Here is a 12503-nt window from a genome sequence, read left to right on the forward strand (position 1 = left end):
CAGACAATTTTATAACTTCCTTTTTATATGTTAGTAAGCTTTTCATAGCAACATACCTTTCTTCCTCTTAGTTAAATTTCAAGATATGACACGGATGTAGAAGATGTGTTTAACCTTTACTTTTAAGCATACTTCACTTTGCACTTTTAAATTTTTTACTTGTAAGACAAGGTATCTCTATATAGCCCCGGATGACTTGGAAACTCTCTGTGTGGACCAGTTTTGTTTGTTTTGTTTTGAGACAGAGTCTCTCTTTGTAGATCAGGCTAGACTCAAATTCACAGAGATGCACTTGGGCATGTATCACCATGCTCACCTTCCTTTTGCTTTTAGATGACTATCTCCATGGTAAATACAGATACAAACAATAGCTCGAAGAATTGTGCCTTGTTATTTCACTTGGGTGTACACAGCTTTGCAAAGATCTTTCCACAAACATTTTTTTCAGTTTTTATTCAACTGACAATATTTGAAAAGGATTTGATTTAGTATTGCCAGATTGCCTTCCACAGAAGTTTAAAAAGTTTTGCACCCACCAGACATGCATGAGAAGGACTTGTTTGATAGCTTACTGACACCATATGTTGTTACACAGCTTGATTTTTTTTTGACAATCCAATAATGGAAATTTCTATGTCATTGCAACTTTAGTTTTCCTTTCAGTTACTATAAGTAAGACTGCATGTAATGTGTTTAAGTGCAGTTGTACCTTTTGCAAGTTGTTTACATGCTTTGTTAATATTTTACTACTTACTAAGTCTTAATATTTATTCATCGTACATACGTTAGAAACACGCTCTTCTTCAATTTTACTCCATTTTCGTATTTATTTAAATAATTATTATTTTTATGATTATGAGTGTTTTGCCCACATGCATATATGTGCACCATGTGTGTGCCTGGTGCCTACAGAGGTCTGATCCCCTGGAACTGGAGTGACAAGTGATTGTGAGCTGCCATGTGGGTGCTGAGGATTGAACCAGGGTCCTCTAGAGAATAGTAGCCAGTGCTCTTAACTGATAAGCAATCTCTCCAGCCCCCATTCTATGTAATTTCAAACTTTGTTTATGTTTTTGCTGTATAATAGCTCTGTGGGTGTGTGCATTTGTGTAAATCCAGAGGTCAAACATAGAACACAAACATCTCCCTCAATCATTTTCCACCTTAAAAACAAACAAACAATCAGCAAGCAAACAAGCAAACAAACCAGGGGGAGATAGTGGTGCACACCTTGAATCCCAGCACTCAGGAGGCAAAGGCAGGTAATTTGAGTTCGAGGCCAGTCTGGTCTACAGTGAGTTCCATACAGCCAGGGCTACACAGCAAATCCTGTCTCAGAAAACAAAACAGCAACAAAAACAAAACATAATAATACCAGACAGAGTCTCTCACTGAACCTGGAACTAGTGTTTAGGCCAGGCTAGCTGGCCAGTGAGCTGCAGAGACCAGCCTGTCCCTCTACTCCCCAGATGCACCCACCATTATCCCAAGCTTTTTATGTGAGTGCACCAATCCCAATTTAGGTCATTTTGTTTACAGAGCAGACCTTTAACTGACTGAACCATCTTTGCAGTTCCAGTAATTCTTATACAGTTGAATTTATCAACACTTTTTTTTTTTTTTTTTTTTACTTTTCTATTTTTCGGAGCTGGGGACCGAACCCAGGGCCTTGCGCTTCCTAGGCAAGCGCTCTACCACTGAGCTAAATCCCCAACCCTCTTAAAATTATTTTTAAAACCCTTGTTTTTCTTAAAAAAAAAAGACATTTTGTATTTTTGAATGTATAAATTTTTGACTCTTCTGAATTTATTATGGCATAAAGATGTGAGACAGATATACAACTTCGTTCCTCCCAACTTTTCGTATTTTCTGCATTTTTGGATACTACCTTTATACTACTCAAATTCTTATGACTTTGAGTCTGTTTTATTTTGTGTATGAGTATTTTATCTTCATGTATATGGATGTACCATGTGCAATCCTGGTTCATGAAGAGGCCAGAAAAAGGTGCCAAATCCCCTGGACTGGGGTCAGAAGGTGGTGAGCCACGTGAGGATGCTAGGACTCAGGTCCTCTGTCAGAGATAGCAAGTACTTTTGACAGCTGAGCCACCTCTCTAGCCCTCTTTAAGCTTTCTGCTCCATTGATACATTCATATTCTAATACCACTAATACATGCTATATGTCTTGAAACAAAACAATAATTTATGGTACATGTACAAATGATAAATGTACAATTTGTTGGTTTGTAATGGGCTCTTGTTCTGTAGCACAGGCTGGCTCAGAAGTCACTAGGCAATCCTGCCTCACCCTCAAGAGTTCCGGAACTACAAGTATGTGTTGCCATATGGCCACTATATATATATTTTTTTTTTTCAAAAATGGATTATCTTTTGTAAGGAGCACCAAAGCAAGAAGCAATATTACCAGTGTCCCAGAAGCCACTGATGGGCCCCTCCCTGCCATTACCCTCCTCCAGAGGGAGTCTCAGAATATGCACTCTTTTGTGTCTAGCTTCCTTTGTTTGAATTATTTCAGCAAGATTAAGCCTTAATATATATAAAGTGTGCCTATTTATTCTTCTTAGTGTGTACATGGTGAAATTTTTCCATAATTTGCTTTTCTGTTTTATTGCTAATGTTATTTGTATTGCGATCACATATTTTTAGATTAAAGGAACATTGTTGTATTATTGTATAATCTAGAATCTTCCTGTAAGTTTACATCTTGAGGTCCCATTGTTGTGTCTTAAAGTTTTCATCATGCAGAACTTACATGTGTCTTAAGATTATTCGTAGGTATTTGAATGCTGTGTAAAATATTTTATTTTTGTGGATATATGGATATGTTCATATGAATTTGGGTGGGATCTAAATTTGGTTTCTTTAGAAGTGCAGCAAACGCTCTTAATTGGGGAGCTATTTATCTCTAGTTTACCCTTTAAAATTTTTACCTGTTTTTAATTAGTTTATTTGTTGTGAGGTTGTGTGTTGTGACTATGGCAGTCAGAAAGTGTGTTTGTGTGTGTTTATGTTTTCTTGAATGCATTGTGGTACTGAGGCACAGAACAACTCGTGAGAGTGAGCTCTTCTTTCCACCTTATAGGTCCAGGGGATCAAGTCAGTTGTCAGGCTTGGTGGCAGTCACCATCACCTGCCAAGCCATTTTGTTAGCCACTGTAGCTATTGTTTCAATGCCAGAAGGTAGAGTATTTCTATCCAAGGAATAATGTCTAGTATTGCTTTAAAGGGCACAGGGTTACTTTACAGGCCCAGCTCCAGTGTGGGTGAGGGCAGGTCAGGAAATGAAATGGAAGTTCAGAGTAGGAGTTAAAAACTAAAATTACATACCACAGGAACATTTTAAAATTAATTAGTAATTTGTGCGTGCGTGCGTGTGTGTGTGCATGAGTGTGTACATGCGTGTGTGGTCATGCTCCTGCTATGGCACATGTGTTAGAGGATAACTTTGGAGTTGGTTCTCTCCTACCTTGTGGGTTGTGAGGACTGAACTCAGGTCACATCACTTTACCTACTGAGTTATCTCACCAGCCCTGGAGAGATTCCTTAATCAAGATAACGAAACCCCAGGTATTATTACTTATAATATCATGGAGGCAGCAGGAATAAGTAAAAAGTCTTCAAACTCACTCTGAGTTTAGATTCAAATTTAAATTCAGTCTCTATGAATTTAATATTTCTCAGCTCATTTCTTTCAGGAGCCCAAAGCAGGACTGAAGTTGTGGGATGCTGGATTGATTGTGATTTCTTTCATTTCCAGCTCCTAAATGTCTGCAGGTTTTGGTTGGAAGGCTTCTAAACAGGCTTCAGGAGGCTGTAGGTGAGATGAGTTAAAGTCCACACTTCCCAAAGGATTCAATTTGTTTGTACTCAGGAAGCCAAAGCAGAGAGTGGGCTCTAGGGAATGGGAACTGGCTCATCAGTTAAGGGTGCACCCTGCCCTTCTGGAGCAGTTCCCAGAACCCACTCAGGGAACCCCGGCTTCAGGAGGGATCCAACACCTCTGGCCCCTGTGGGCACCTGCACTCCCATGCACATGCCCACACAGACAGATGTGCTTAATTAAAAAAAGTCGACTTCAGATAGCAGGGGGATCTCAGACAAAGGCAGCCTGGCTCCAGGGCTTTAACTCTCTGTTCTCTTCCCCAACCACGTGTGAATGAGCCTTTCAACTGCTACTGCGTTGTGTAAGCCTTTAAAAAACAGCAGTTATTTCTCCTCCTCCCTCTCCTGGAGTTACAGCATCTTCCCCCATCAATCAAATTTCCACTAGAAACCAGTCATTGGCTCTGGGAGGCTTACTCTTGTCATTTATGCTGGTGCTGCTTTCCTGTCTTTATATTAGATTGATCAGGTGTCCCAGGAGAGAGATTCTCAGCCTCCTCCACCACACTTTAAGGTAGTGGTTCTCAACTTTCCTAATGCTGCCATCCTTTAATACAGTTAGTTCTTCATGATGTGGTGGCCCCAAACATCTAATTATTTTTGTTGCTACTTAACTGTAATTTTGCTATTGTTATTAATTGCAGTGTAAGTTTTTTTTATGGTCTTAGGCAACTCCTGTGAAAGGTCGTTTGGGCCCAAGGGGTTACAACCCACAGGTTGAGAACTATTGTGCTAAGGCTTCCTACTTGGTCTCCTTTACCTAGCAGTTTAGAAGAACAGGATTCGTGAGCTGCTAATCTGAGATACTCTCTAGCCTGAGTTATCCTCATGTTCCTCTTTAGAGCAGGAGTCCCACCCAGAGGTTCCCATCTGTCCCTGAGAGATGAGAGTTGATAGAGAAAGGGGACAGGGACGACCACAGCACCTGCTGTAGCATCTCTGTTATACTTTAATCTCTTTATCCTTGTCTTTAATGGACACTGGGGAGCAAAGGCAGCTTGATCCCTCATCTCAACTTCACCTCTGCAAACAGGCTTCCAAGACCCAAGGCCTTAACCTGCACGCCATGGGGTCTGTGTTTGCTTTGGAGTGACTGAATAATGGGACACATTTACTATCATAGCTTGTACGAGATGGTCTCAATCTCCAAGGCGAGGGTGTCCCTTTGCAGGGCTTTCATCCCTGAATAGAATCCAGCACAGCAAAGGAAAACCAGAAGTCAGAATGTGAGGAAACAGGGCTTTAGGTCTATAGTTCTCTCAGCCCATGAACTCTGATGCTCTTCCAAAATGAAAGAAAGAGGGGGTGGATTGGACTGGTTTTGAGAAGGTCCTTTTCAGCAGGGGTAAATAAAAGCTGGACAGACTGAGTGGATTCTAAGTGATTCTGGTTGTTCTATCATACTGGAAGTCCTTCTTTAACCCAAGAGGTATCTGAAGTTAGAACCCCTGAAGTTCCCATGTTTTAGCTATGATCACATTCTCTTCTGAGAGACACAGGCATCCCCTTTCTATTTGTCTGATGTCTGGAATTTCTGCTCCTCTCTGCAGGCCTTGAGGCAACAGACCACCAAGAGAAGAGAGGGAGAAGAAAGTAAAAGCAGCTTCCTGGGTCAGGCATGAGAGTTATAGGAAAAAGGTCAGAATCAACAGCTGGACCCAGACCCCCTTACCAGTGGAGTGGGTAGGCTAGAAATGTCACTTTTCTCACAGCTTCATGCCACGCAACTGAAAGGCTTGGAGAGAGTCAGTTACAAGAGAGAAACAATGACTCTGGTGGTAGAATGGAAATAGTCAGTCTCCTCTGAGTTTAAGTATGGCTTTCTTATTAACCAGTTCTGTGCACTTGAACAACCCACTCTAATTTACCTTTAGGGTTGATATGAGGTTTGAACACACACACACACACACACACACACACACACACACACACACACTCACTCTTAGTCTGTGCAATCACAACTGAGCTAAGAGCACCCTTTCCAGGCAGGTCAGGTAAAGGACTGACTTGCAGATTACCAGAAAAGCTGGTGAAGTGCTCACCATGGTGACCTTAAATGGACGGGCCTCACTTCTCCAAGGTGTCCTCAGAAAGCTATGCAAGAATATGGAGTGGGGTGGAGGTGGGTGGGCTTGGTACCACATGCCTTTAATACCAGTACTTTCAAGGCAGAGGCAGGCCTCTGTCAGTTTAAAGTCAATCTGGTCTACATATCGAGTTCCAGACCAACCAATGAGACCTTGTCTTAAAAAAGGGGGAGTGGAGGTTGAGAGGGAGGATGGAGCACGGGCTGCTTTTGCAGAAGACTTGGGTTTGGTTACCAGCACCCATATGTTGGCTTACAGCCATCTGAAATGCCAGGTCCAGGGATCCGATGTTTTTGCTGGCTTCTGAGTGCACACATGGTGTCCATACATACATGCAGATGCGTATACGAACACATAAAATAAAAACATAAATCTTAGAATAGGGGTAGTGGGGAACAACTCACAGGCATCTTCCAGGTCCCAGCCTGTGAAGCTGCTGGTGGAAGAGGGAGAGGAGCCGGTGCCTGGATTATGGCTCTTTGGACTGTGAGGATATCGAGGAGCTTGGGGTCTTAGCATTGTCTATGTCTCAAGAATGTCCTTTCCTCTAGTCTTACCCTATAAACCCCTGATCCTTACAACAACTTCTGGCCCTCCCAAGCGCTTGTGTCCCCTTGAATCCAGTTTTGCTGTCTCAGTGAAGCCGGTTGCTTTCACCTGTCAGGGTTCAGACAGAGCAGGACTCATTGCAGCAAATGGAATCTCCTCAGAACAAGGACAACAGCAGCCGCTAGAAAGCTCATGGTGGCTGGCATATGTTTCTGTGTGAGGTGGGCAGGGACTCAACAAAGAAGAGGGAAACTAAGGACACTGGGTAGATGCTGCAGCCAAAAGAAAAAGACTCCCTGGGGCTGTCCCTCCTCCTGCCCTCGCTGTGTCTTCCCCTCCCTCCCAACCCCCCTCGCTCCTGGTGCTGCTCTGATGCTGTTACTCTGGGCACCCAGCGTTTCTGTGTTTGCATCTCTGCTCCGCCCTCTGTTGGAAGCACACTGGGGCAGTCAGCAGTTCCACTTCTCACTCCACTTTCTCTTTGAGGTGACATCTATCCAGGGACAGCATCCCAGGTGAAGCAGCCAGGCACCGCTGCCCTCTCCCTCCCAGTTCTCACTGTGGCTGGTGGAGCTGCTCACTCTGGGTCACAGCTCTGCATTCTTGTGTTTGTTAGCCTTTTTTCTAGGAGCCCCCTCTGGCTTTCCCCTTGTCAAGCCTGCCTGGGATACACAACACTGGGAATGGCAGAAGATATGAAATAGGAGAGTTCTGTGTAGCGATCCCTTCAAAGATGGCGGACTTGCCTTCTTTGTCCCTAGAGAGAAGAGAAAAGGGGAGAGGACGCAGACGCAGAGGGTGAGGGTGCTGACCTCTGCAGGTCTCCTGAGCCTCCTCACCTTCTGGGCCAGGCTTGGTGCGGTGGAGGCTCGATGACCGATAGCTGGAATGGGGGGGAGAGGAGAAGCGGATGGGAGTAAACGAAGTTCCAGAGATCGCGTTTCATTCTTGCTGTCACTGCAACAACCAGGAAGGTGGTGGAGGCTCCTGCATGCAAGGTGCCAGAGTGTAGTCAGGCCACACTCCTCTGTATCCACTGGAATCCTTGGCTCTAGTCCCTTCCTGTACCTTAGGTAAGGGCACTGGCTGGATTGGGTACTGGGTAGCAGCAAAGAAAGGGAGCCCGCCCGCCCGCCCGCCCGCCCGCCTGGCGAGCAGACTCTAAGACGCCTGAAGAGCTTCCCAACTCTTCTGAAATGACCTCATGGTTGTTTGGTAACTGGTCCTGGCTATTTGAGGGTATACATATGTGGAGAGCAGACTGGAGCCGTGTGTAGCTTTCCTGCCTTGAGTGAGTGGGTACCTGGGGTCGGGCCCTCAGAGAAGATGCAGCAAGGCCATGCTCAGACTAGAGCAGCAATCACGATGCAGGCGACAGGTGTGGGAGAAGCTGTGGTTCCAGAGACCTTACTCCTACCTTCCCCTTTGGCTTCTGAAATGGACTCCGGTGGTCTTCATTGTGGATGGAAAGGTCAGAATAACTTGGCAGTGACCCGATTACCCCCAGAGTTCTTGTCCCCAGAGGGCCGAGGGGCCACAAAATCAAAAGTCATGTGGTGCTTGACCCGGCCCTTGCCCTTACTCCAAAGAGCAATCAGACCAAAGCAAAGGGTCACTGAGGTGAGGAAGGGGAGGAAGCCCACGGCTAGCACCATAGCCACACCTCTGCTGTCCAGAGAGAAAGGCCCTGGGATCCCCGGCATAGTGATGTTGGGGTCAGACAGAGTGCCATTTGGTGGCTCAACTTGGATAACTTCCAGCCAGGTTCTCAGAGAGTCGTTCCCAGCAACATTGCTGACCACACAGACGTAGGCCCCCCTGTCCCGTAGCTGCACCGAACGGATCTCCAGCGTACCATCCTCTAGCACCCTTACCCTCCCAACCCTCCCTAGCCAAGATCCCTGAGGTCTCATCCAGGAAACAGTGGGGGCTGGATCCCCATCTCCAGAGCAGGAGAAAACAGCATGCCCGCCCTCCTCTGCAATGACCCATCGAGGCCCTGACTTTCGGATCAGGGCCGGTTTGCAAGTGAAGTGGCCTGGAGGCAGAATGTCTGAAAATTCCCTTAGGTTCTTCCCTTGGACATGCTGGGGGCCAGCACAAGCAGGGGGTGATGTGCCAAAGTCCAGGCGCCGGCGAAGGCGGAGCAGCCAGAGGAGGCGGCAATCACAGGTTAGGGGGTTACCAGACAGCCTCAAGGTGACCAGTTTGTCTGGAGAAGGGAAGGCTGTTTCCTCTAGGGTCTGAAGAGCATTGTCTGCTACATCCAGTAAGTGGAAGGCAGTCAGGCCGTGGAAGGCATGGGCAGCGATGGAGGTGAGGCAGGCCCCCGACAGTCTGAGCTCCTGGAGCCGTACCAGGGGGCTGAGCCTCCGGGCTGGGATGGCTGAGATAGGATTCTGAGATAGATCCAAGACTCGGAGGAAGCTCAAGTGGTGTAGTGCTTGGAAGGGTACTGAGCTCAGATTGCAGTGGGTGATGGCCAGGCTGCTCAGATTGAGGCCAACCAGGCTCCCTGGGTCCAGGGCCTCCAGAGATGGCCAGTGGTGGATCTCCAGCTCCTTTAGTTGCCCTAGCCCTCGAAGTGCCCCAGAGGGCAGCCTCTCAATATCTAGTTCTCGAAGTCTAAGAGCTACTAGTGCTGGGAGCTGGGCAAGAGCTAGGCCAGGCACTGTGCTGAGGTTGCAACGTTCCAGAGTGATGGTACTTAGTTTGGCCAGCCCTGAAAACGCTCCCGGAGCTACAAACACCAGGTGATTGTCTCCAACCTCCAGCTGCTGGAGGCTGCCTAGCTCACCAAAGGCTCCATCTAGAAAGAGGACAATTTGATTGAGGCGGAGGTCCAGCAGCGTGAGGGCAGACAGGCCTGAGAATATCCCAGGACCCACAATTCTCAGTCGATTGCCCTGCAGCCTCAGGGTGAGTAGACTCTGTAGGCCATGGAAAGCCCCAGGCTCAAGGGTGGAGAGCTGGTTGTAGCTGAGGTCCAGTTCTTGGAGCTGGCCCAGTCGAGAGAGCATGCCACGCTGAAGCCCCCACAGGCGGTTCCCACTCAAATCCAGGACTTCTGTGTCCAGTGGAAGCCCTCCAGGGACAGTGTCCAGTCGCCTGTGGGCACAGAGTACTGCCCGGGTCTGGGAGGTGCAGTCACACAAAGTGGGGCAGCTACTGATGCTCCCCCCAGGCAGGAGGAGCAGGAAAAGGAGTGGGGACCACAGGAGCCAGGCTTGCTTTGGGGCAGAAGCTGCGTCCATCCCCTGAGGCCTGGAATAGATGATGACATGGTCTTTTTTTTTTTTTTTTTTAAAATGGCTTCAGATGGTGGTGACCCTGCACTGCACTGAATCTCCTTAAAGGGGAGGAAAGGTGGATCTTGCCAGCAAGTGTGGCACACAACCAGGGAAAAGTACGGTACCTTAATGGGGAAATCTCTCCTTTGCAGCTATGCATAACTGGCCAAGTACTTCCTGTGCACGATCTGTGACAGAAAGTTTAAGGGAACGAGTAATAGGGAAAGAGCCCTGCATCTGTCTCCCTGTAAGGAGCTTGCCCTGTATCTGTGAGACCAGGGAGTCCTCAGGACCTGTCTCCCCGACGTCTGCTTTCTGCACACTCTGCTATGCTCCTCTCACCCCTTCTTATTCTCCCATATGCTGCACCCACAACTTTAACCAAAGCTAGCGAGATTCCATCCAAACTTGAGAGAGTTTCTGATTCTGTGCTACTGGAGAAAGGTCCTCACCTTGACCGAGTCATCAGAAGCTAGGGGCATGCGAGCTTTAGCTGTGCTCCAGTCTCTGCCCTCTTCCAGCCTGGCCCAAGGCCCAGGCTCTGGACTAGCCAAATGGTGTCCCCAAAATGTTTGTGTGGATGGTAAGGTTGGCTGTATATTATCCATGGAACAGAGTGGGGGGGTGGGGACTGGATGATGAGATTGGGAAGGCTTTATAAGAGCCCCAAGGACAGCACCTCTTCCCTTATAGATGGGGCTGGGATGTGGAAGGTAACCAAAAGGTATTCAAATATTTCATGGGGTCCTCAGCCTTGAGCTTCTTTTATATCCTTCCACCTGAGCTGCCCGAGAAGACACAAGAAATGGCTTGTTAGCCAATGAGGCACGGTTAAAGAGGGACTGACAGCACATGACCTGATGCTGTGGATGGGAAGAAGGGAGCCACTGGGTAGCACGGTGGACATCTGGATACAAGCACAGCACCCATCTGTATAAAGTGAGCACCCTAAGCCTGGGCAGCATCAGGAGATGGCGACCATGAGAACTGTAGGAGGCTGGACAAGGTGCTAGAGTTGGAGGCATCTTTAGTCTTGAGTGCCTCTGCTTGCCTTGCTAATGCAGTAGGGACCCCAGGAGAGGAGGGATATTAGAAAGAGATGTCAGAGGGCCTGGAGCAGGAGCAAGTGGACACTGCTGGAGCCACCTGCTGTGTTTCCCTGGTCCTGCACCTCTGGGCTTTCAGGGTTCAGGTTTTCGGGGCCCTGTGGACTTAGATTTCTGCTGCATGTCCTACTTTCTCCCATGAAGAATACGGGAGGAGCTGCAACTTCCCTTCCTTCCTACACTCCAGGAGAATCATTCCGGAGACTCTCCTCTAGCTACTTCATAGGACTAAAGCAGTTCGGAAAGGAAAGGAAGAAACCAAGTTCGATCCTCAGTTTGGATGTAGAGGAAGAACAGGGAATGAGGGGTGCAGGAAGCTGTTGTGGGGTCACTTGAGGAGGGGAAAGAATCTCAAGGGGCAGCAGCTGCTGTCTTCCCTCTTACCCCTTTCACAGCTGAATGGGCGTCTGTGTGGTACCAAGAACTCCCGGCCTCACCTCTCCCTCTGCCTCTTCTGGGAAGTCCACCTGACAGCTAGCCCTTCATCACTGTTGCTGCACTTCCTGTTCGTCCCTTTGCTCTGCATTCAGCAAAAGTGCAGTGAAGCATGTGCGCCAGCCAGCTCCCTTCCTCCTGCTTCCATGAGTTTTCTCTGTCCTCAACGCCTCCTAGCCCGGTGGCTGGGGGACTTAGGGTCAACACCTTCTATTTATAATGGCTAATTTAATCACAGCCTTCCTTTGTTATCCTCTATGACTACAGGACTGGCCTCTGGTCACTTTGCAAGAAGAGATGGATGTTACAACACTCTTTCTCTTCCCCGGGGTCTGGAGTCTGGGGCATTGCCCCCTCAGGGAGATGGAGCTTTCCTGTCTATGTGACAGTCATAGACCCCTATGAACACATACCCACTTTAAAGCACATCAGATTGAGGCACGGGGATCTGCATGATGAAGGGGCACTTGGGAGAAAGATTTTTGGAGTATCCACACAGATTGGGTGGCTTTCTAGAGGCTAAAGAGGGATGGGTGGTCTTCTAGGACTCTCCTTATCAGATGTTTCTGGGACATTTTAATTTTCCAACCACAGGACGAATGGTTGGCTAGGGTAGTGGGGACAAGCTCTCTTTCCTATAGGCTATTTAGCATGGCCTTGTCTTTGAGAATGCCATGGGAAAGGGCAGCTGATACTTGCCCTCAGAGGGGCAGGGTCACTTACCGGAGAAGCTGGGGGATGGCATCAAGTTGGGCGCTGCATCTCTCCAGGGCTGGGGTCTGTCCCATTCGAGCTGCACCTTGGCCTCTCCACCTCCCCTGTGTGTCTGACTCCCCACTCCCTGCTGCCCGGCAGCCTGCCGCATCAGCCGGCTGGCAAGACTGCTGTTGTGGCCGCTGCTACTGCGGCCGCGCTGCCAAGACTGAGGGAGAGAAAAGAGCCAGGAAGCATTTTCTTTTCTTTTCTTTTTTTTTCCCTCCTCTTCTCTTTTTTTGAACCGGAATGAGCCTGCAGCAACCCTGTTGGTGCAAAATAAATAAATAAAGCAACCAGGGAGGGCTGCAGCAAGCGCCACTACGGGGTGACGAATCGGATGGGGGGGGCGCAGGGCGGGGGTGCAGGGAGGAACTG

The 12503-nt window shown here is 47.9% G+C and overlaps 1 protein-coding gene across 1 annotated transcript; it reads right to left on the reverse strand.

Annotated features, from left to right (window-relative positions):
* Window positions 1-7942: 7942 nt before the first annotated feature.
* On the reverse strand, window positions 7943-12160 carry Lingo4 (leucine rich repeat and Ig domain containing 4). The gene is made up of 2 exons (XM_032896696.1): window positions 12096-12160; window positions 7943-9805 (listed from the first exon to the last, which is right to left on the reverse strand). Exons 1-2 carry the CDS (start codon window positions 12158-12160, stop codon window positions 8014-8016), a joined length of 1857 nt encoding a protein of 618 aa, XP_032752587.1. The 3' UTR covers window positions 7943-8013.
* Between the last annotated feature and the right edge of the window lie 343 nt (window positions 12161-12503).

Source organism: Rattus rattus, chromosome 3 (genome assembly GCF_011064425.1).
Source record: "Rattus rattus isolate New Zealand chromosome 3, Rrattus_CSIRO_v1, whole genome shotgun sequence".
Classification (NCBI taxonomy): Eukaryota; Metazoa; Chordata; class Mammalia; order Rodentia; family Muridae; genus Rattus; species Rattus rattus.

Coding starts and splice junctions, on each gene's coding strand:
- Lingo4 (XM_032896696.1), bottom strand. CDS start 12,160: ATGGGACAGACCCCAGCCCTGGAGAGATGCAGCGCCCAACTTGATGCC. Junction 9,806..12,095: donor GCCATCCCCCAGCTTCTCCG/GTAAGTGACCCT, acceptor CATCTATTCCAG/GCCTCAGGGGATGGACGCAG.